General features: G+C 39.4%; 1 protein-coding gene across 1 annotated transcript; it reads left to right on the top strand.

The window, feature by feature from the left end:
* Positions 1-1404: 1404 nt before the first annotated feature.
* AMN1 (antagonist of mitotic exit network 1 homolog) lies at positions 1405-24493 on the top strand. The gene is made up of 7 exons (XM_084282799.1): positions 1405-1526; positions 7162-7294; positions 10920-11064; positions 14156-14373; positions 17958-18014; positions 20448-20559; positions 21721-24493. The coding sequence occupies exons 1-7, from the start codon at positions 1465-1467 to the stop codon at positions 21792-21794; spliced, it is 801 nt and encodes a 266-aa protein (XP_084138925.1). The 5' UTR covers positions 1405-1464; the 3' UTR covers positions 21795-24493.
* The last annotated feature ends 289 nt before the right edge of the window (positions 24494-24782 follow it).

Below are 24782 nucleotides of genomic sequence, written 5' to 3'. Positions count from 1 at the left end.
GGAGGTGTCCCGTACTGTTACGGGGAGTGTTATAAGTTTGAACAAAAGAGGCAACTGAGATGCAGAAGAAAAGAAGGGGAGGGGGTTCTCTTTTTTGTTACATTAAGCAAAAGAATTTTCATAGTGTCTAGCCAAGTATTATACAGCTCCTTACTTCAGCAGGGAGTTTTCGCAACTCCCACTCCTCAAACGGAACTCCTTGTTTTTATAATACAAAGGACAATGAACAAACATTTATTGTGTATTACAGGGGGGACCAAGAACAGCCCCTTTGAGCTTGCTCTGATGGTTTCATGTGCTTCCTGTCTATGCAGGCAGAAATGTAATAAGGCAGGGGAAAAAAAGACTGTGAGACATGGGATTAGAAATTAGAGGGTGATTGATTAAGAATGGATATGTAGACAACACTCATTGCTTGATGTGTGTTATGTTTGTGATGTACTCTGCTTGTGCTGCGCTTGCAGAAGACATGATGTATGTGCGAAGACAGCATGAAATAATGCCAAACTTGCAAGGCCTCAAAGGAACAGGAGCCCCTCGGACCCCAAGAACCAGATCAAACTAACCTTATGGTTCACACTGTGACCAAGGGCTCAGAGATAAGGGGGACTGTTTGTAAAAGGACAGGATGAGGGATGCCGAAGTTGCAAGACCTTGAGATAACAGGAGCCCCTGGGGCCCCGAGAACCAGATCAAACCAACCTTATGTTCTGGACTGTGACCTAGGGCTCAGAGAGCATGCACAAGGAGATGAGGTGAAAAATTCAGCTCTGATGAAGATGTCTTACTTCATCCCGATGACCACCAGAAAGTACTATGCAAGTGCAGCAGAAGGACTGGTAAGATAATTAGCGTATGAAGTGGGGCTAGGCAGAGCAAGGAAATGAATATGCATAGATGTGCTGTGAAACTTAATGCATATGTAATATTTAGGGGATAAAAGAATGCGATTGAGTGAATTGTGTGTGCCTTTGGGAGCTATCCCACATGCGCCTAGCGCCGAAATAAACCACATACCTACTTTATAACTCATTTGCTTTGAGTTGTAGAGTTCTTCCGCGAATCACCTGCAGCTACAAGGATTCTGCAGGTCAGTGAGGGTTAGGAATGCTGTTGCTGTGTTTCAGTGCCATGACTTCACCAAGCGTAAAAATGAGGGAAATGTGTTTGTAAAGAACGCGGTTACAAAAGCTGTGACACCTCGCCCAAAGCCTTCTAACCTACCCAAGGTCCCCCATACTTCATGTAGGCTGGGGAAAACACTGCGTGCTTAAAAATTAAACGCTCCCCTCGCTGTTTGGGGGTTTTCACAGTCTCTCAGCCGGCTCCGTGTGGCGAAGCCGAGCCGCCCGCAGCGGGACTACATCTCCCATCATGCCCGCCTCCCCCAGGCAGCCGCCGCCATTTCGGCACCGTTCCCCGGAGCCGCTGGGCCGCCGCGGCTCCCCGTGCCCCGCCGCCGCCATGAGCCGCCTCAGCGGCGGCTGGGACGGTGCCGGCGGGGACGTCCAGCTCCTCCTGGACCTGTGAGTGCCGGGGGAGGCCGGCGGGACGAGGACCGGTCCTCTGGCCGCTGCCCTCCCTCGGGGCGGGCGTGGAGATAAAGGGGTGACAGGGCTCTTGGCAAGGCTCTGGGGGCTGGGAGGTGGGCAGGGAGGGTGACTGGCAGGAGGTGAGGAAGAGGTGACAGGCAGGATGGTCCTACACAAGTCTGTGTGTGGAGGGCTGGCAGAGCACCCCTGCGCTCTGCTGAGACCCCTGCACGGTGGTTTGCTTTGGGTTTTTGTTCCATCAGGCTCCTTGGTGTTGAGGAGGGAGTTAGAGAAAGGATGGGGCTCAAATGCTTGGTTTGACAGATGAAGCAAATAGATAGTAAATGAGAGACTTACTCTTCTTTAAGGACACTGGAGATAAGATTATAATTGCCCTGGTATAGCCAGTAAATGATTTATGGTATCATGCAGGGTGCAACAATAGTGAAAACATAACATAAATGGTTCATTCTTTATGTTTCAAATCAGTAATGCACTCTGAAAACATCTGCCATTTTTTTAAATAAGAATGCAATTAATATGCTTTTCACTCAAGTTGAACTTCAAACTCAGTGGCAAGAGACAGTTAAAAGTAATTGGAGGTTTGACATAGCTCGATTTCCATATATGTACATTGGTTTTGGAGTATTTTCTGCAAATTTGAAGTAAGTAGTCAGTCTAAAATTGCAGGTCCCTATTCAAATGCAGCTGGGTTAGTCCCTTAACATGCACAAGGGACACAAAAATTAAGCTTGTATTTTCTTTTTAGATGCAATTATTTCTATGTACTACAATATACGGTCACAGTGTGCTTCCATCTGGATGACTCTAGCTTTCCAGAAATTGTTCGTTTACTCTGTGGCTAAAATGTACATGTAGTATGATAAGTATGTGTTTAGCACATACCAGATGTGCACTTTGTGACAAAGGACTGCTTGCCCATTCTTTTATGCAACTCAATTGACAGCCATCACAAGAAAAGGGCTGTTAGCATGGTAGGTGCACACACAGCTCAGTAGAAAGACTCAGGAAGGTTATTTGACTCACCCTAGCCAAAGGTAGGGTGCTGTTTTGCACCAAGGAGGTGCCGGTTCTTTTGAGATCTCAGTAGGTGTGGACACTCAAGTCTAGTTAACTGGTTTATTGTTTAAAGTAGTAGAAGACAAGATAGTAACCCTACAAGCTGTGAGGTGCTGGGAACACTGGCTGCTGTCACAGTGTCAGACAAGCCCCTTCACATTGATCAGCATGCTGCACAGACCACATCAGTGGTGAGGTTCACAGTTGTTGTGGTCTTTTGAGCTTTGATAAGATTTTCTAAGAAGCAAGCAGCTATTCATTGTATCTGCTGATAAGTAAAGGAATGTTGCATTGAGTCGGATTTTCGTTCAGATCAGTTGCTGAACAGCTTGCTGTGCAACTGTGGGTTTTAGAGTCAGCATGAGGAAGGCACAGTTAAAGGTTGGATGGACAAGAGGGCTGGGGTTAGACTTTTCACCTGCTGTTTGGACTTCACATTCTGTTTGAGTGATGTGTAATAATAGCTGATCTGCTGATAAAAATCAGTTATCTTACTTGTTTCAAAGCTTGAACAGCCACAGTTCTCTTGTTCCTTATTCTTTGTATAATGTATTACATTACATGCTTATGTTCTCGTGATTAGCTTTGTACCTTAGACCTAGTAATTTCTCTTTACAGGTACTGTGAAGCTTGATACTCTCAACGATTTCTACTTCTGACTGGATACTAACCTTTTTTTATGCTCCTTTATTAGTAGTGCTGTAGCAATTTCCTCTATTAATATTACAACTATTATACCAGTAAGATCAGTACTTGAAACTAATACACAGATTTGTTTTTAAAAATGTAATTAATTTTAGTGTATTGTTTAGTGTCTTACACTAATGAGGTGATGGCTATCTTCACTTTAAGCTTCTTGCTTTAAGGCTAACCTTTAAGCTTGTTGTTTTAACTAGCAGAAACGAAGAACTGAAACAGACCTGTGTGTGGTAGTCCTTTCAATAAGGGCATTATTGTTAACATCTCCAAACCTGAAAGTGCACTTACACAGGTGTTTCTTCTGATTCTTGGTACCTGCTGCTTGCTGCCCTATTCCACCCACCCCAAAAGAGCATTTAGGACTCCAGAGCTCACTTGCACAAGGGGAAATACTTAGAAACTTTTTTCTTGCCCCTCAAGTTATAGTAGCTTCTATAGTAGCTTCTGCTTTTTGGAGTTACTGTTCCCAAGGTGAGAAATGCCCGGCTAACATGTGCGCTCCTAGCCGATGCAGTCTAAAGGCCGGCACATTGATGTGAACCAAAATTGTGGTCGGTGTACGTGGTTATGCTTGGCTGAAAACTGACAGCGTAGGAGTTTCAGGGCCTGGCAAGGAGGGAGGATGCCTGGCAGCAACAACGCTTACAAGAGAAGTGAAGGCAGCTGGGGCAGATAACAGCTCTGGTTCTCATACTTCTAGGAGGATGTTACAAGGCTCTCAGAGCCCTGGCAGGTGTTAAGAGATGACTTGTTAATGCCCAGACATGAACTCAGAACCAAGAGAGTTTCTACAATCAAAAACGAGCCTCAGAGCAATGCAGATCAAACAACAGATTTAAAGGTGTTTTAATTAAGATTGTCACTGCGTGATAAAGAAGTGCTCTGCACATGAAGTTAAGTACTGCTCAGATGTGACTGTTTCCCTGTGTCATTTGTAGATAGCTCCTGTGTAACAGATGTCAGTAGCAGGTGGCCAGCCTATTGCAGGTTAGTGCTTTGCCCAACCTGTCAGGGGTTTTGAAGATTAAGACCTGAAGGAAGGTATCGGAACAGTTGCAGCTGGGTACAGCTGCGTGAATGAAAACTGAGTGCAGGAGCAGAGCTTCAGTTTCAGAATAAAGCTTGCTTTATGGTCTTGCTACGTATATAAATTACCTGATCCAAAACAGTGCAGGACAGATACATCTATTTTGTCATCTATTTTAGTGTCCATTCTCCTGGTTTGTTTCTTCTGATGCATCCCACTTCTGTCATCAATTCTGCTATTCTTTTCCGTATGATATAACTTAGTGTAAGGTGTACCTTGATGTAAGCTAAACTGTTTGTAGAATAATTAGCTATAAAGATTGAATTTCTGTTTTATATATTGGAAATACACATTTACCCCGGTAAGTTTAAAGTTCATGGACCTTTTCTGTTTTGCACCCCTTGACGTTTTTGGAAAAATATGTTTTTGACACTTTGTACACAAGTTGCCTTTTATGGGGTCATTGCAGGAGTAATGCACTGCTCAGTTCTCCTTGCCCATGGAAAACAGGATCAATGGTTTTTGGTTTTACTTTTAATTCAGACTGGGAACAGTCTGTCTGCCAGGTGAATATGTTATACTATTTACTTACCGATCTTTGTTGTTGCTGCTTGCACCCAGGTGACAAAGCCCAGGCTGAGAGAGTTTCTGTGCAGTTACAGGAGCTGCTCCACATTGCTCCAAGTAAGGGGGGGTTAATAGGAAAGTGCTCATTCTACAAACGCAGAACAGTTTGTAGGGCAGTAATGTTTCCTTTCAAAATTTGTGCATTGGATTTAAAAATAAAAGTCAGGGTAGGGAATTTAATTCAGGTATCTATCATCAGTAGATAACAGAACTGTCAATTCAAAGCACACCATTGCTTATGTGGACTAATGTTTCGAAGCAACAGGGCATGGTGGGGTGCTGGCCTTCCTCAATTTTCATTTTGCTCTCCTGTAATGCTTTTTAAAGTCTTGGCACTACCAAGTCAAAATGTTACCTTTCCCTTTCTCTCTGGATGTTGGTTAGATTCATGCTAGTTTATGTTCCTCACTTACCTAGGGACTTTGGTTTTGAAAATAAACTCTTCCTTCAGAGAGCTGTGATTGCTTCTCTAAGGACTAGCAGTTGTTTTGGAGCATACAAGTGAGTGGTGATGGTTCTAAGTGCTTAGAAGCATTCATAAGCTCTTCCCGGGATTGTCTCCGGTGTTTCAGTGAGCCTGTGATTGTCATTTGCAGTCCCAGAACTTGGGACACTACCATTTTATGTATCCTATGATACATGACAGTGCCTTAGGAGTCTTAAAAAGACAGGATTGTGTGATTGGTGTCCCTCTGTAGTACTCAGTGTTGTGTAAGAGATTACACCTCTGTGTATCGGACCTTGAAAATCATTATTTCAGATGTGCCACATAGGTGCTGTTCCATGCATATCTGGATAATACTGGGCTCTGTTTTATTACGCCTAAGTGAAGTTCTCCATGTTTTCTCCAAAAAGCTCTGTTCCAGATGGAGTCTCTTAATATTGTATAGTGACTGAAACGATCCCTTTTGCATTCACGCAGATAAAGTTCTAGGGGCAGTAGAGGATTTCAAACCGAATCTTAAAGCATTATCCAGCATTCTGCAGAGCTAGTAGGCCAGTTAAAACATTTTTCTATTCAGTCTTTCTGTTTCAGGTAAGTGCTTCAGCCCTGTGTGTCTTTGAGATTAGTTTGCAATGTCTGATGGAGCAGTATGTCCTGGTGGAAACTTTGTGTAAGTTTTGGTATATGGCCAGGGGCCATATGATTGCTCAGAACAGAGAAATAGTTGGGGCCCTTGAGTGCAAAAAGTGCAGGCAGAGCAGGATGTCATGGGTACAGAAAGTGCAGATGGAGGAGTGTGTATTGTTACTTTTTGTTCAAAATCTTTAGCCTGGTGAGCATGATTCAGGTTGATAAATCATTCTGAAGAACAAGCATATTGGAGGAGGGGGAAAGAGGCCAAAAAAAAAGAGGCTGTACTGAGTCAAACCAACTAATCTTTCTGATTGCAATAGGATTTCAACCAGCTGTTCCTCTGTGCAAGAACCTTCCTTCTCATCCCAGGGCAGCTTAGTTTCTTAAAGAAATGTTGCTGAGGCTTTTTGAATGCCTTGTAAAACTCCTTGTGGATTCATTTTCCCCTATACATTATATTTTCTGTGTGCCCACTAGGTTTTTATCTGACTAACCCACTTTGTAGACCACAGGCTCGTTGATCTGTAACTTTCTGGCCCCTACGAAGACTGAAAAATGCATGCCTCAGGTGACAGTTTCCAGTCCTCTGCTGTCAGATTTAGTTTTAAGCAGAAGGTTAGAAGGGTTAAGCATTGGGCTACACAGCACCATTCATGTTAAGAGATTACTGTGAACTAGGGTGAACAAAATATTACAGCTGAGAATGTAATCTCCTTAATCTTTGCTTTTGTAACTGAGGTGAAAGATGTCCCTTCCCTGGAAGCAGCTCTATGAACTAAAGCTTTTATTGCCCCCTCTCTGGAGGTTCACCTGGTGAAAGGACTTTTCTTAGGGCTCACAAATGTGCTACCAGCAAACTCGTTTTGGTGAGCATTGTTGGTGAGGGAAGCGAATGAGGCTGAATTTTGCCTGCAGTTGTTTGGGAGCGGAGCACTTGGGTGGAAGGACGAGCTGCTTGACCCAAAAGGGCAATAACTGAATTGGTGGTAGCAGGGAACAGCTCGACCTGATAAGGTTTGGAAGCAGCACAGTTGGATGCAAAATTCGACATATTAAGGCTTGATTGCTATAATATGTAATGCCTTGTCTGACTGTACTGTATCTTTCCTTTATTTCAGGTGCATTCAGTGTTTGACAAAGAACGTTTCCAGATACATTGCAGATATCAAGCCGTTGCCACCCAACATAAAAGATAAACTAATTAAATTAATGAGCATGCAAGGGCAAATAACAGATTCAAATATCGTCGAGGTAAGAATCCATTCAGAACTGTAGTCTGGTAGTAAATACATGAGGATAAACTAAATACAATTCTTTATGTGAGGCAATGGATAAATTCAGGGCTCCTTACACTGTCCATATCTTCACCTTTTCTGTTCCTTTTTCCTACACCCTGTAATGCTAATAGTTCTGTATTAGAAATAATGATTTTAGTGACAAGTAAATGCAAAACGTTCTCCCACCCTCCAGTAAGAGGTAACTGACTTCTGTGTAATCAGCAAACTTACGTCACCCCTGTTTAGTACTAGAAACTAGACTGTTGTAAACCAGTTTGTTATTGAGAATAGTATGTTTCAAAAAGCCAGTGCGTAATTTTATAATTAAAGGATTTCAGGAAGTTGTTAGGGTTCTGTTACGTTCTTGACATTAAGCACGTGATCTCAATATAATTTATTTAAATCTTGATTCTTTGAAATAAAATTGTGCTAGGGCTAGAAATAAATGGTTCACATTCTCTCATTCCTTTTGCTCACTGATGTCTGTCAGTGTTTCAAAATGAAACTAGTTAATGACTTTTCTTCAGCTGTAAATTGAGGGACACATCTGTTGTGGTATCTGTCTTGTTATCTCGTTTAGTTTCATAGGGAGTTGTGAGAAATGAGGCGAGCTAAAGGTTGACCTTGGTGAAAAAGGAAATGAACAACTCCCTGTTCATTCCTGCATTTACCCGTAACCTGTAAGCAGCAAACAGTATCAGTTTCTCAGAGTCAAAATAGTGAAACCGAGATTGGACAGAATCTTAAGTAGTGTGGGAAAACTTGCAACAAAACATTGTATCTTTAGGATGCACCATTTTTAATTGGGGGGGGGGGGGGGGGGGGGAAAAGCAAGTTCTTCAACAGAGTCATTGCATTCTTTATCATATTTTGTCAAGTTTGTGTTGACAAAATTTGATTGTGGCTACATTTTTAGCAAGTTTTCCTTTCTAAGCATCCTAAGATATGCGTATAATTATAACCATATGACTGTGTATACATACACAAAAAAAGTTAAACCATCCAGTTATTTCCCAGACTGAGGATATCTTAAGTTACTTTTTTTTTTTTTTTGTCTGGCTCTGCAAAATCTCATCTGTCTTTGTCTTCATTTAGCTGTTGATCACTGCCTTCTCTAGGAACCCTATTTTCCATCTGCTACTTGGATATTCTATTTTGGTTCTTTTTCTCATATGTTTTTCCTTTCTCTGTTCCTGCAGTTTCCTGCAATTCTCTCCTCTCCTTACCTGTAATAACTTTTCTTGAACACGGCATATACTAGCCTTCTTTCCTAACAGTTTCCAGGTTTATTTTTCTCATTTGGACTCTTCTTTAAATGCTAGCCACCTTTATGATTCTGATTTCCTACTGTTTTTCCACACTGTTTTGTTCTTCAGCTTTCCTGTTCTTTCATCTTGCAGATATTGTTCTTGTTCAGTGTAGCAAAACCACCCTATGTTTAGCTCTTACTGTTCCTTGCTTGCATCATACATAACCTAGGCATTTCATGTTCTGTACATTTGCAACGTCACAATTTGGCCTCCATATGGATAAGGAATGTTCTGTTTCTGCTACTGCTTTTCTCCTGCACTTTTGTTTTATAATTTCCACAGTATTATGGATAGATCTGTTCTCTTGGATTTTTCCAAGCTATGTTGTCTCATTTCCTTTACATGCATCCTTTCTTTTGTGTTGTCCAGCATTTTATTTAAGGTTTAAACTTCTTGCAGTTGAAATTCTGTTCGCCTGCACTTATTTATAAGGTTCTGTTCATCTCTTACCTTGCTGCTCTTGCACAGTTTGGTGCTATCATCTTTTTTTTCTTCACTCTGCTTTTTGCTTGCAGCAGCTTTCCATGGCGTGTATGCTTAAACTCCTTATTACAGCTCAATTTTACCATAAAGATACATAAAACACTTCAGCATTTGTCCACGAGAAGTGTCTGTACTTTAATCTCCTGTGCATCAAAGCAATCCTTAACTCTATCTTAATTCCACCTCTTTGGGACAAATTAGATTTTAGTATATGTGTTCAATGAATATGAATCTGTGCATAACAAAAGTAAGCAAACCTTTAAGTAATAACTGAACATGTGAAAAATCATTGGATAGGGAAACTCATACTCTAGCTACTCTAAAAAGACGATGTTAGAGTAATGTTGCTTTTCATTTAGAATTTAGAATTGATCTAATGGTTCTTTTTCCCCTTTTGCAGTCTTAATCTCTTACAAGATTTCTCACATGAGAACCAGTGGTTTGCTTACTTTTATTGTGTCTTAGGCAATTTGGAACTGTGAAAGAAAGCCAACAGTCAGAGAAAGTACCTTGAATAAATTTTTGGGATCACTTAGGCTTCAAGCACGTCTTTTCTGGTTTTGGCTGTATTTGTTCATTAAATACAAATCCAGAAAAATGAATGAGATAGGAATTGTTACTCTTGTGAAAACTACTCAGAAGCCTATTATGGGATATGTGGGAGGTTTTATGGCATAAAGAAACATGTTTGGGGCTTCTGGCATTTGAGGAAAAAAGTTGTCAACCCTCCCTTATGTCTGCCTTTCATTTTGCAATTACAGTGTACTGAAAGTTTTTTGCTTTTTTCAGCAGGCTTGCTTGACTTTAGCACCTTGTATATTTGTACAACAGAAGAGCAGTATTCCTTATAATATCTTTGTAGTATCTGTTCAGAATGGTGAAGCTGAGAAAGGAGTAGGCCTTTAGCAAGCTAGTCAGCTGTGCTCTTACCTTTCCTTGCATATGGAGATTTACCATATGCTTTTATCTTTGTGAGATAAGGAAGGGAATGACAAGCTGAAGGGAGTAACACAAGGTGATGTCAAAACTTGACCTAACATTTACCTTTAGGTCAGAAAAGATACAGACTGTTTGCACGGTGACACGTGGCATGGAAAAGGGGGGCTGTTAATATTATGTAATAAAAAAATAGTGAGAATCCTCAAAACTGAAATTAAAGGTAAGATATGTGGCTATTACTAAAATCTGAAGGCTTCCATCACTTCAGGTGTAAGCTCTATAAATGCACTCTTGGGGAAGAGAAGAAGACCTGTGGTCTTGTGGGATTTGAAGAGCCTATTTTATGAGTATTTGAAACATCCTCATGGTATCGTAACGAGTTTGCTTGTTTATAAGAAAGAGTGTGTGTGTAGTTGAGAAAAATACTCTGGAGTAAAATAGCTTTGAAGCTTGCCCTTATCTCTTAGGCAGATTTAAGATTTGATTGCAATTAGTATTTACACTTCAGTTTTCTGCCATCAGAGTTCTGCTAGTAAGTCTGAGGATATTATCTTTGGTAAACGTATCTGTGCTGGCTGAAGTACCAATGTTAACAATTGTACCATCAGAATAGTACTTAACGCTGCTTAAATAGTTGTGTTAGTGGGTCCCTACTCTAGATGTGATCACAAGCTGAACATTCATACTGTTGTGGCAAATGTAGCATATTTTCTCTAGAGATTTAGTTGTCAGGACTGGTAACCCCATGCTCTAGTGAGTATTTTAAGAGTTCTGTGTGATGTCTAACAGTACAGCTATTTCAGCTTTAAAATATGCATGGTGTATGACACAGCAGAATTTGACTGAAATGGTAGGTTTCTGTTCCAGGTACTGCATCCTGCTGTGGAGTCCCTAGACCTCCGAGACTGTGATATTTCAGATAACGCATTGTTGCAGCTTTATAACTGCAAGCAATTGAAAAAAATCAACTTAAATTCTTGCAAAGAAAACAGATTGGGAATCACTTCAGAAGGTATGTTATCTCTGCCAGATAAGTGGGATCCTGTTTCTGTTTTATTTTTCTTGTTAGATTGGAGAAAATTGCAGAAACGTCTAGGGTAAATATTGCTTTAAGAACTCCCCAATGTCACACCAATACTAATTAAAAGTACCTTCAACTGTGTAAATTATAGGCCTCGAGCACGGATTATTTTACAAAAGAGAGCTATCAGGTTACTGCAACTCTGGTTTTCTGATAAAAACTATGTGCTTTGGATCATATTTGCCGCTTCATCTTAATTATTCCTTCCTCAAAATTTGTTCCAGAGCCCTTCCAGTACCACTGGGGTTGAAGTTTCAGGCTTGTGAATTCCTAGATTACTTTTTTCCCCCACGTTAATTAAATATATTTGTTCTTTAGTAAGCAAGCTTACAGCATCTCCCCTGACGTGAAAGACTGAACTTGCTTTAAGATTTGGGATTTCAGTCTGAAGTTGTGTCAGGAGCTATTGGCTTGAAAGAATACAGTTTGCTGAGTTTTATTTCCCACAAGTTTAGTTCTGTCTTTTCATTATACTTACTCTTTTGTTCCATCATTAACTGAACCTTATTGAAAATAGAAGCAAAGTATTAATTTATTTTTGAGTTAATATATTCCTTGCTTTAGATCAGCCTTGTCTGTATTTTCTTACCACTGCATGCTGATATGCTTATCTTTCTACTTAAATATTAGGTTAAACTTTTTTTTTTAGTTAATTTTGTTGACTGAATTTAATGTCACCTCATTGTTAATGCTTTTTGACCATGAAGATATAGTTTGTGATGGTCTTCCAACCATGCTTTCATCTGTCTGCTGCTACCTAGTAAATTTCTTAAGGTACCAGCTAAGCATAGAGCTCTTTGTGTGTGTTTTTCCTCTATTTGGAGATTCCTGATTACTTTGTAAATAATACTGGGAAGACTAGTTCTTTATTCACAAGCTTCTAGTCCATTCAACTTTACCAACTTTCCTGCTTACAAACTGAGCTCTTTCTTAACTGCAAATCAGAGTTACAAAGATTTTAATTTAAGCTGAAACAATTCTTATTCAAATGTGCATGCAAACAGTTTAAAGTGTTACCTCTTAATAATTTGGTAACTTTTTTTTCTTAAGAAACCTGTCTACCACATCCATGAATATCTGAGCACTGTCGTTACTAGCAAACATTTGCTCTGTAGGTTGCATGTGGAGCATGTTTCTTTTAATATAGTATTCACTAGTTCTTGTTTCTCTATCTAAATTCATCTCCCCTTACTGTCTTTTCTACCATTCTCTGCAAAGTAATTCTGACTCAAATACTATTTCATCCGCCTTTTTTTAAAGTTATGCAGTAAAATATCTTAATCGTGTTCAACTTTAATTTCTATCCAGAAATTAGGTAATTTTTTTGTAGAGCTGGAATCATCATGTTTCCATGATCTCTGAAATAAATTCCTTTCATGAATTGCATCTGTATTTCATGTATTTTTATGTTGTTGGCTACCTCCTGACACTTCTGTGTAAATGTTCTGTGTGTTGCCAGCCCTCAGGCTCCTGAGGGCACCAACAGACCTTAGTGGCCATGCCCAGTCTCAGCTGCAACAACCAGCTGCCCATGGGCCCTCAGTCCTGGCCAGAGCTCTGCCGTAGGTGTACATGGTTCCTGTCCTGCTTCTCAACTATTGTTTGGATTTCTTAAAATCGCCTTGGACATGACCTGTTACCTTGCTTTTTCTGCCTAATGCTTGCTGGACTGTCAGTGAGACGAAGTACTACCATCAGTCTGCTCTGCTCGCTCAGCTCAGGTGCTGTTGTGCTGTGCCCTGTGGGGCAGTCACTCTACAGTGCACAGTTCTGTTTTTTTTTTTTTGTCTGATGCAGCGCCCCCAGTTATTCAAGCAGATTCCGTTTAAGTTAAAACACTTTACTGATGAATGTGTCCCAGCGTCCAGACCTTCCAGAAAGTAGAGTCCTTCAGGAGCCAGCAGAGTATCACCTCAGTTCCCCTGAGTCTGTGCACCTTTCTGTGTCTGCCACCAGTCTGGCGTAGTTGTCTGTGATTTTTCCCAGTAAGGATTTAGTAGTTATGTTCATCCCAGCTTGACCAGTGATTTTTTCCCTCCTACCTGTAAGAGTTGTTTTCTTCTTAGCATCTTAGTTGTTTTCTTCTCTGCGTCTTAGTTTCTTACCTCGTTACAGACTGTATATCATATCGTGTTCTGGATTTGCTCTCGTGGCCATATGCCATATTTTTAGTACTTCTTATCAAGGACTTTCCATGCACATAGACCTGCCAAAATATTTCAGAAAAAGTCCAAAAATATCTATCCTTTTTTTCTGCTTCATCTATAAAATTATCCTTTTTTTTTTTTTTTTTTTACAGTTTATTCTACTTTCTTGTTCTTCCTCAGTTTTCCTAATCTCAACCCATCCTATTGTCTCCTTTCTCTTCTAAAGCAGTTTACTCCACCACCATCCTAGCTGTCCCAACATGCTACTCGATCTCCTGTTTCTGCAAGCTTCATGTGCTCATTTTCCAGCACAGCATAATGTTCTTTAACTTGATTTTTTCCCCGTCTTCTAGCCTTTCTGTGACTTGCCTTTATGATCACATGCTTCCATTCATCATGTTGGACCTACTGCCTGTGGAACCATACTGACCAGGTGACTGAAATACTTCGGTTGTATGCAGGGACGTTGTTCCTCGAAAGACCTGCCGTATCATCAGAACTATGATGCAACTGCACCATCATTTCCAGAGGCATCTCAAACCTGTGGCTTTTTTTCATGTGCTCGCTGAGATAATACTTCCTGTATATAAATAACATCCCTCAGGCATCCTTCTGCACTATGCAAGGGAATTCAGCATTTAGAAATCTCCATCAGCTTTGGCATTCTTCTGCAGTGCCACTTAGCAGGTCTCCACTTATGTTTGGTATTATTTTCTTTCTCCTTGTACGGAATTTTGCTGGCATGGCATGAGATGAAAGTTGAGCAGTCAGTGACCAGAGGACAGTACATTGATTTCAGCAAGGTAATTATGCTTTAAAAAAAAATAAAAAAAATTTAAAAAGACTAATTCTTTAAATTGCTATTCCTTTGATAGGTATCATAGCTCTGGCCTTATCCTGTCCCTACCTGCGTGAAGCGTCTTTCAAAAGGTGCTGCGACATAACTGACAGTGGAGTTCTCGCTCTTGCACTCAACTGCCAGTTCTTACAAATAGTGAATTTGGGCAGCTGCTCAGGCATCATGGACGCTTCTCTGCAGGCACTAGGAGAAAACTGCAAGTTTCTACACAGTGTGGATTTCTCATCTACTCAGGTAACTATGGGGACGGTTGGCTGGTTAACTTTTGTTTTTTTTATTTATTTATGGTAAACTTGAAACAGGATCTTTTTAGATCTATTCCTAAGAAGGTTTAAGACCACAGTTCGTTTCCACTTTCCTCCTCTTAAAGAAAAAGACAGATGCATTTTGCATGTCAGTAACCAGAAAAATACCACCTTTCGGTATTACAGTATATAATGTGAGCTAACCATACGTATGTTTTATTAGAATCCACTGCATACTGGAGACTTTTCTTCTGTGTCTTTATTTATTACAATCATTGTGTTCAAATTATAAAATACTTCTTAAAAAGAAAGTAAAACCTTGGAAAAATTATCATCATCTTTTAGGTAAGACAAACTGACCTGAATAATAATAATAATGTAGAATATTGAGTAATATAACCCCGGAGTAGGAGTAAAGACTCCATAACTAGTTCTGGCTCAGGAGCAACTCTGCTTTCTGAATGGCTTGTCAGAGTTATGTTATGGAGTCAACAGGGAAAGAATGACATTAAAAATGTTGGAAAGGACAGATAAGAGGATTTAACAGCAGTTAGTATTTAGCATGAGAAGGAAGGAATCAGCTGCAACAGCAATACTAATACGGGCTTTATAATTATCGTCAGATAATGAAGTGGATGAAAGGAATTGTTGAGATAATGGAGTGTAGCGTGCAGTTGGCTGTGGTAGTGAGTGATTACTTGAATGTGAGTCATACATGGAGCATTCCTAATGAAGTGCAGATTTGGAAAATACGGAACAGGTTCATATTTTAGAGGCTATTCTTCTCCTTTAAGTTTTTCCAGAGGTAGGACATCAAAAGTCTTTTTTTTCCTATTCATTGGTAATATTTATTAGTATCATTTAACTCTCTTCAAACTTATTTGATGGCTTTTGTTCCCTTTCCTACCTCCTCAGTTCCTTTACATGAAATAGAGAAGTTTCCCAGTATATGTTTTACTTGAGATGAAAGGTTCTTGAATAACTAGATGTTTCAGCATCTTTTGTTCCTTCCTGATCATCAGTGATAAAACACTATAATACTGAATTTCATTTTACTGAAATATGTGAAACAAATATCGATGAAGTAAGCTTAAAATATTTCCCTGTGATATTGCTTGTTACAGATAAGCAGCCTGAGGGGGAGAACCTGGGTGACTCATGCCTGTAGAAATTCCAAGACCTCACCATATTCTTGTGTTTGAGTGCCAGAAGGAACAGTAAAAATAAGTGGAACTGGCAAACCTGCGTGAAACAGTAAAGCAGTGAGAAAGTTGGAAGTAAATGAGCAGTCAAAGAAGGGCACAACTCACTACAAGCTTAAGGAAACAGATGTAAGCTAGACTACAAAGGGGCCAAATGCCACAGAGTGGTGTAACTATTCCTAAAAGTAGTTGTCTGATGACTGCAGAGAGATGAAACACAATAAGCAGAAGTTACAAGGACTGGTACAAAAATAACACGACATAGGGTGGGAAAGGCAAGGGAAAGATTGAATTTAGGAGGAGGTGTAGCTCTGTATCCCCTGCATATGAACAAGGTATAAATGGAAGCTTGGCCTGAAGAATTCTGCTACTCTAGCCTGGGACTGCATAAAGAATCTGTTTATGCTTATGTGTAAGTGTGCTTGTTACCATTCTGATGAGTTAGGGTTTTTACACAAGCCTTGTGCCTTCCACTGTACTCCTACTCTGCTCCAAATCCCAGAAGTGTTAACAGGTAGGAATACAGGCTCAAAAGCCCAATCCCTGCGCTAATTAAGCAGTACATTTCCTCTGTAAAGTTCATTGATTCAGTATATGGCAAACAATTGCAGAAAGAATCTTACCTGAAGGTGCTGTGCAAACTACAATTCTGTGCAAGATTGTTTAATTCTCTGCAAAATGTGTTGGCAAAAGCAGGAATGTTGCTGGCTAGCTATTTTACCTGTCCAGACATTTCTCATATAGAACACAACTGGGTTGCTTATATTCTTAACTGCTGGTACCTGAATATGTAAGCCATTGTTAGTTGTGCAGGAGGTTGGTGACAACTGGTCTGTACCAAGAAGCTGATGTATTTGTGGCTTGATACTAACTGTAAGTGGTTTATCCTCAGTATGGGATGAGGATGGGTAGTTGTAGGATTGCAGACAATTCAGCTGGATGCTGTCATAGTGTAGGAATCAGTACTGCAACGCCGCAGGAGTAGTAGAGCACTGCTTAATTCCCTTTACAGGGAAGTGAGGGGACTTTGTTTTTAATGAGAAGTGGTTTGATGCCCTCATGCTGTCATAACCATATACTCAAAGTCATCAAGAGAGCATTCAGATGATCTGTCCAGTGTTCAGGCACCAACCACTAAGTGTGGTCAAGGTTTGTTTTGATGTTGAGGAGAAGGGATACAGGCTATCAAAGCTTCATCACTTAACTCAAGTTGCTCTTAAGCTGGTGAGGATGTGCTGGTTTTGGATGTGCCATTTTATAGCCTTTAAGAAATGACAGGGATTAGTCTCTCCATTCTGTCCCACATATGGGATTTATTAGAATTTACTCATTTACTGTGCGTTGTGCCCTGGTGTGGGTGTCTTGAGAAGCTAAATGTGCTGTCACCTTGATGACCTGCTAAGCTACTGACAATACCTGCTATTCTTACAGCCCTTTGTGTACCTTCACACTAGGATGTTCCTGTTCATTCTCCACTTGCACTGGTTTGACCCCTGCTATTACAGTTCTGTACAGCAGACTTGCAATAGGTGGCCAGTAGGCAGGGAGACAATTTGTGCAATGGAAGTACTGAAGTCTTAAACAGAAATGGAGCTCATGCTCTCTGGATTCTAGCTGTCAAATTTGGCCAAGCCTCACTATGTATATTTGATGACTGTTATTCCAGTCATCTAATACAAGGTTTGTGGGAAATGGGGAGCAAGTTTAATGAATTTGGAAGAGAACATGTAAACTGTTCTTTCCGAGGAAAAGAAAGTCTGTTGTGTTTCTCTTCTCTCTTGCAGGTAATTGCCGTTTTGTGACTTTCAGTAGCCAATCACTTCAATAAACCTTTCAGTGCAAGCGTATGATGAGTGCTTTAAGACTGCTTGTTTGAGGGAATTTTGTCTTAAATAGCTGGTTTGATTCAGGTTGAGTAAAAGTAAGACTGCAGATAAAAGGCTGCTGTGATTACTTTTGTTTTCCTAAAGGAGGAACTTCTTTCAAGAACATTTCTAACAGTCATGAAAACCGCAGGGAAATTGGTCTAGCAGAAGAGCAGAAGTGCCTTATAAATAAAAATGTCATGGCCAGACCATAGTAGTACACCCACTGTTAAATGAGCCAGTGAAGCTAAAAAATAATTACACAGTTGGAAACATCCCAATAGAAAAGCTGGGGTGGATCACATGGCAGTATAATGCGAGTACTTAATAGACAAGAAAAAGCATACTTGGATAATTTTCTCCACAAACTTAGTTGGGAAGAAAATAGTAATGTTAAATGTATCCAGTGACTTCAGGGAGTGAATAAATTAATATACAAACGTTTCCCAAATTGCCATGTTTGAAAAATTGAGCTTTAATCCATTGTGTTAATCACTTTTTTCTAGGTAACAGATGATGGTGTTATAGCACTAGTGAGTGGAGTGTGTTCAAAGAATTTAAAGGTAAGCTATTTAACCAAACAAGGAAATTAAAAAAGCAAATACTTGCATTTCTACTATTAGTAGCATTATTATTATTATTATTTCTTCTGACGTAAGTTTGTTATTCAGTTTTAACCTTTGTGTACACACTTGCCCTGGTTTTGATTATGAATTAAATACTCATTTTCTGTCTCTTTGATACCACTGCCTCAGATCAGTTTTTTGATAACCACAGTTTCTTTTCAAGATGAGTTATCTTCTACTAAATGTAGTTTGCTTATTTTAACTGGTGGTGTTTTTAGAGTTTTTAATTATTTTCTAACAACATTAGTGCAATTGCTCTGTCAGTATTCCCTTAACACTTCTGTAATACTACTGTACAAAATTTACAGAGAATTATATTCTTATGTATAAGCCCTTTTTCTTCAAACAACAGAAAATCAGTTCACATTGTACTTTTCATTAAAATTGCCAAGTTATGAAATGTGGCCTCTGGTATTTCCTGCTCATGTTGCTGTTGCTACTATTTCTTTGAAAGCGTACAGGTTTTCTTTCAGATGTGGTGTGCATGGATGCCTGTGGAAGCAGTACTAGATCAAAAAGAATAACTTAGGTAGCTTATATAAGACATGCTTCATCTATAAGTATTAAAAAAAGGTTGAGGTGGCGGGCACAAATAAGTCCAGAAGCTTCTAGGAACTCCAGGGATGGGGAAAATACTTCTAATGCATGCAGAAGGGAGGAGAGAGAGAGAAGACATGATAGAAAATAGAGCTAAAGAGTTTGAGACAATCCCTCAGACTATTAAGGTCTTTAAACCTTCCCAGTGGAGAAGACAGCTGCATGACAAACTTAAAGCCTTTTGGCATTAAGTTTGCATATCTTAGTCACCTTTCCTAGAAATTCCGAAGTATTCCCTGGACTGCCATGAATCTGTAACTTGGCAGATTGGCAAAGAGAAGCAATGCTGAGGTAAAGAAGGTAAAAGATCTTATACAATCAATCATCGAATGGCTTGGGTTGGAAGGGACCTTAAATATCATCTAGTTGCAACTCCTCTGCCAGGGGCAGGGACACCTCCCACCAGCCCAGGTTGCCCAGGGCCTCATCCAACCTGGCCTTGAGCACCTCCAGGGATGGGGCAGCCACAGCCTCTCTGGGCAGCCTGTGCCAGTGCTTCACCACCCTCATAGGAAAGAATTTCCTCCTAACATCTAGTCTAAATCTCCCATCTTTTAGTTTAAAACCATAGCAGAACTTTGGAAGAGAAAGTATTTTAAAATGAAAAGCGTCTGATTATCATGTTTACTATCGAGACATAAAGTGAGATCATAAATAGAACTAATAATGTGAAAACTCTCAGTTTGTCTAATAAAATTGTTTACATCTGCTAGAGCCTAAGGATTCTTGCATCAATTGTTCTACCTTTGATTTCTAACTTAAATGAGGCTTTGTTAAAAAGTGGCTAATTGTACAGCCCTTACAAGTGTGTTTGTACAAAAAATACACTTTCTTGTCCCTTATTGTATAATGATACAGTTCCATAATGCTGGCTTTGAAATTTTCCATTAGTTCTTCTGAAATCAGTCATGCCATTTTGTCTCTTGACAAAACTTCCCTGTATGTAAGACTGGGATGTACCTGCTCGATGACATTTTTAAAAGTCCTTTAGGATAGACATGATACAGAGGGAGATAGACTTAACAAAGAATATTATCTCTGATATTCCCTTTTTTGCATTTCTTCTTGAATGTTGTCTTTAGGAATCCATAAAGTAGTCTAAAGAACAACCATTTTAACAAGACCAAGAAAATGATAATAACCTCTTAAAGCCATACGGGTAAACACTACCAGAAAGGAGGATGACTTCAGATACGGAGACTGCCAAAGAGTGATTGCTGCAAATGTGATGCTGGAAGAAAACGTTCTCTCAAAGGAGAGAGAATGATAACAAAGGGAATGAGTGTCTAGCCTTAGAAGAAGCACTTTTAGGAACTTTTTACTGTATAGAACTTTTTCCAGTGGAGACTGAATCGTGCCTGTTCTGGGAAAACCCAGAAATCAGTCTGGAATCTGTTCTCCTGGGCAGGAAATTGGCAGGAGAATGTGTGTCATAGGAAAACTAATGAATCTCTAACTCTGTAGAATCTCATTGAAGAGTTTTTTCAGTTGTCTTGAATGATATATACATTTGACATATATTGAGATATATGTGGAGAAAAATCAGCTTTATGTTTTTCGTTTTGACACTTGATAGAAAAGCTGTCATAATTTTCTTGAGCATCTCCTGGTCTCTACAGGACCATATAAGGGTTCAATGCACTGAGGAACAGGAGGTCATAATTTCTTCTGGGTGGGGATCTCAGAAGATGTTTGGGCAGATGAAAGCTCTACCTCCAAAACTAAGGGTTCTCTGATAGTGTTTGTTTTTTTTTTAAACTGTCTTCATAATAGGAGATCCACATGGAGCGCTGCGTAAATCTGACTGATGTTGCTGTGGAAGCAGTCCTGACTTGTTGTCCAAAGATACACATTTTTCTCTTCCATGGATGTCCACTAATAACAGGTGGGTCAAATCATGCAGGGAGTGGGAAGAGTAACGACTTCCTAACAGTATATTCTCTGGGAAATCATACTATGCTTTGCAAATTATGCAATACATCTAATAACTTGCTAGATAACATAGTAAATGCACACTGAAGTTTTCAAAGCAAAATGAGAGTTTTTGCTTTGAAACCTGACAGCCTCCAGAGAGGGAGTTTTCCTGTTGCTGTTCTTTTCCTCTCAGCATGGTGATGCGGTCCCAAAGTGGATGAGAAGACTTCAGGAAAATATTTTACCATATTTAAAAATTACAACCTAATATATCTTTACTATTATCTTAGACTGTGCTCACGTTTTTGTCACTAACATAGTGTCATTACAGCGCTATTAGGAAAGACTGATCAATTGCAGATCCAGGTGCAGAATGGCTTTTTCTGAAGGTTCCTGGCTGCTCTCTCTTCCATCCTTAGTTTTCCAAATATGTTACATACTTTCCCATTCTTTCTTGCCTGACAACAGACGTCATAGATTGATAAATACTCTATATGAAACTAATTTTTTTACTTTCATATCAAACATTTTGTATCAAAACAATCTAAAACAAAGTCCTATGAAGTCATAAAAAGATTAAGCTATTGGCATTACACACTGTTAAATATGCTCAAGAAAGTTGAAATAAAACCATAGTTTTTCTTTTCCTGAGTCTTATGTGATTGAAATGGTTGGTTTTAAATTTTAATTTACATTAATGCAACAGTTGTGTATTTATTGAAACTTGTACAAAGAGTAAGCCACTTAAGCAGATATGAATAAGAAATGCTTTCTTTGCTGTCTTGTGTGGTTTTGCTGTCTAGCTAACTGAAGTTTCCTCTACTTTAACCCTCTGAAAGATGTATTGCTTCTATGAAACCTACTAAATGTAGCACAGCAGAAAAGCAGGACACAGAAGTTAATCACACTTGAGTGTATTCATTAAATTCTAAAAGGAAAAAAGAGACTTTACTCTCCCAATACCAATCTACATTTTTTATGTTTGGCTGTTTGGTGATGCTTTACAGTTACTTGAGTGGAGAAAGAGCAGAATGGTTTGAAATTACTACTGCTATACATCAAGTGTAATTGTGATCGAACCATCAATATATTTTCTGAATAAATAACAAGAAATTCCTTTTTTCTTTTGTAGATCGTTCCCGAGATGTTTTAGAGCAGCTAGTCATATCAAACAAAATCAAGCAAGTGACGTGGACCATTTACTGATTATTTTTTGTCTGTGTATGTATGAGTGTAAAGTTTACAGATGGAAGAGCTGCTTCAGAAAACAAGCACCTCCAGAGAAATAGCTGGTGACTTTTGTACTTCCAGATTGCTTCTCTCCTTCTTCCCACCAGAGGTCTCCGTCACTATTCCTGTCCTTGCATGTGAGCCTGGACTCTGCTAAGAGTCCTGCCTTTGCATCACTGGTCATACACCATTAAGAGGAAAGTTAAAATGATAATCAGTATTACACTGTCATCTTTCAGCCTCTTTGAATGATCAGATTTGGCCACTGTTTAGCATCTTTCAGCATCTTAGCTACCTACATGAATCCAGTATTAATAAGTATCTGTTCCGAGTTTGTAATCTGAGAGGGTAGTTGCAATTAAAAATACCAAGCCCACACATAATACTAATACTTACACAGAAGTGTCTGCAAAGTTGGGACTTCCCTTTGACAAAAGTCAGCAGAGAGAACTGGTAAATGGAAGTGTCATTAATAGCAGTGCAAATATATGTTATATAATAACAATCTCCTTTTACTGTGTAGTACTTTTTCTCAGCCTGGAGGGAAAACTGTAGGTGCTTTTCTTTTGATGTTACTCATGCTAAAGCTTTCTGTCTTTATTTACTATCAAATGTTTACAGAAGCTTTACACATCCAAAAATACAGTCTGTAAACATAAAGTAGCTTTGAAATTATTGTGGTGATTTAACACATTTCAGAACAGTGCTTATGACCAATAAAATAATCTTGTACATGGGCAAATACTCATTTGCTCTGGCTCTATGTGAAAATCACTAGAAGGAACAAAATGTCAGTCCTCATAAGCCTATCTGTGACTGAAGTGGGATCAGACAGTGTCTGAGTACATGAATCTCAGGATGGCAGAGTTCAACAAAGTTTATGTTCTGGTGTATGCAGTTCATTACACTTCCAGCAGCCTCCAGAAGATGAAAATATGTTTGTTTATGTGTTGTGCAATTGTAGTCATTTTTAAATTAAATTTTAGAAATGTAGAATGAGTTTATTATTACATGAGGGAGCAGTGTTCTTATCACAATTATAAGTTATGCTCATTGGCTTTGTTGAAGCAGTAGAATTTCTAGTGAGACCTGTATGATTTCAGCATTAAACTTTCTAAAACACTAGTAATTCTAGCCATGCAGAGAGCAGACAGCATGCTGTGTTGCTATTCTGTATTTGGACATAGCAGGGTTTAGCTAGGGAGGTCTCACAGATCTGATGACGCTTTCAAACCCATGAGTTTAGGCAAGCAGAAGGACTATGTTTATAACTTAATACTTGTTATAGCCAACGTTTATTTAAGATGTTATAGAAATAAAACGGTCTTCTAGTCTATTTCAAGTTCTGGTCAAATTGCATGAAAGATAATATATGTTGCATCCAGTAATGTTAAAAGATATAATATCTGACAATCATCTCTGTTCTTCTCTTGATTATATGGCTTGTGGAAGAGCAGATCCATTTAGAAATCTTGTTCATGTGTAGTTGAAAGAGTAATTCTCATATTTAGGTGCCTAAAACCCTAATGCCTGTATGCAGTAATTTATCTGCTTGGCCACGAAGCGTGCCACAAAAAGATGAAGTAGAATCATAAGCTAGCTCAAGTGGGAAGGGACCCCAGGAAGTTTCCAGCCTAGCCTCTTGCCCAAAGCAGTGTCAGCTCTGACCAGCTTAATCAGGACTTTACCTGGCAAGTCTTGAAAAGCTGAAGAGGAGAAAGCCTTCACAAGCTCAGATAACTTGTTCCTCTGTTTAACTGCTCTTGTAATGGGGGAAAAAAAATATCCTTCTATCCTGTTTGGCCCTATTCTGTTTCATCCTGTGGCCTTTCTCTCTTGGAAGAGCCTGGCTGTCTTCCTGGTAGCCCCCTAATAGGTATGGGCAGGCTGCTGCTAGATGCCCTGGAGCCTTCACTTCCCCAAGCTGAACAAGCCTGTTCCCCCTGTCTCTTACTGCAGGACATGTAACAGTGTGCAGAGATGGTTGCCAGACTCATTTCAAGTGCTGCATCAAAAAGAAAATTGTACATGGGGACATGTAAAGCAGCTAAATGGGGAAGACCGCTGAAGCCTGTAACGGTAAAGGGTACTTAAACAGTGCTGACCCCACTGGCAAAGCTGTTGCCTTGTTAATGTAACCCTGGATTTGTCATGTCAGTGGCAAATGCAGCTTACATTGTCCCCAAACATGCGTGCAGATTTACTGTCTTCTCCTGTTAATCTCTTCTAGATGTGTAACTTAGTGCTGTATCCTTACCTTGTGCTTTAAAAAAAAACAAACTTCAAACACTGCAATATGTAACACTACATTCTTAGATTTGAAAGTTTAATGTGTATGTCTTGCTAAATCTTTCACTTCCAGAGCTTAAGACTGCTGTCTTACGGGTTTGTTACTAGCATAATTCTACTGGAATTGGTTTCGATTCAGGTTAAGTCAGTTGTTTTTAATAAATGTTTAAGAGTGCTGGGGTGAAGTGGGAGATAAACATCATGTATGCACTTACCACTTCATATTCTATATTGTACTTGGGTGTTGTAAATTCTTGGGTGAACATGCAGAATATTTATGTATTGTTTTGAATATTGAGGTTTGTAAGTCTTCTGTTTGGATATTTCTGAAAACTTGTTAAATTATATTTTATAACAGCTGAATGTTATGTACAGATGATTGTTCATTAACTTCCTATTTTATAAACATTGGTTTTATGAGTGAGAGCTACATACTTCTTCAGTTAAAAGCTTTTACCCTTGTCATCTGGTATTTGGATAGTTGTAGGGGCATTGCGATCCATTCTTTGGTTTTTAGTTCCGCATCACTGCTTATTAAGTAGTAAACTGCTAAAAATTATAGTTCCTGCAAGGCTGCTCTGAAAACATTGGTTTTTGCTTCACGTTGCTAAACTTAGAGTCTCTCGCAGCCTCTAGGTGTCCCTGCTTGAGAAGGGGGTTGGACCAGACAGCCTC

Source organism: Netta rufina, assembly GCF_964035555.1.
Source record: "Netta rufina genome assembly, chromosome: 1".
Taxonomy (NCBI): domain Eukaryota; kingdom Metazoa; phylum Chordata; class Aves; order Anseriformes; family Anatidae; genus Netta; species Netta rufina.
This window is presented reverse-complemented; position numbering and strand designations above follow the sequence as displayed.

Coding starts and splice junctions, on each gene's coding strand:
- AMN1 (XM_084282799.1), top strand. CDS start 1,465: ATGAGCCGCCTCAGCGGCGGCTGGGACGGTGCCGGCGGGGACGTCCAG. Junction 14,374..17,957: donor TGGATTTCTCATCTACTCAG/GTAACTATGGGG, acceptor ACTTTTTTCTAG/GTAACAGATGATGGTGTTAT. Junction 18,015..20,447: donor TGTGTTCAAAGAATTTAAAG/GTAAGCTATTTA, acceptor TCTTCATAATAG/GAGATCCACATGGAGCGCTG.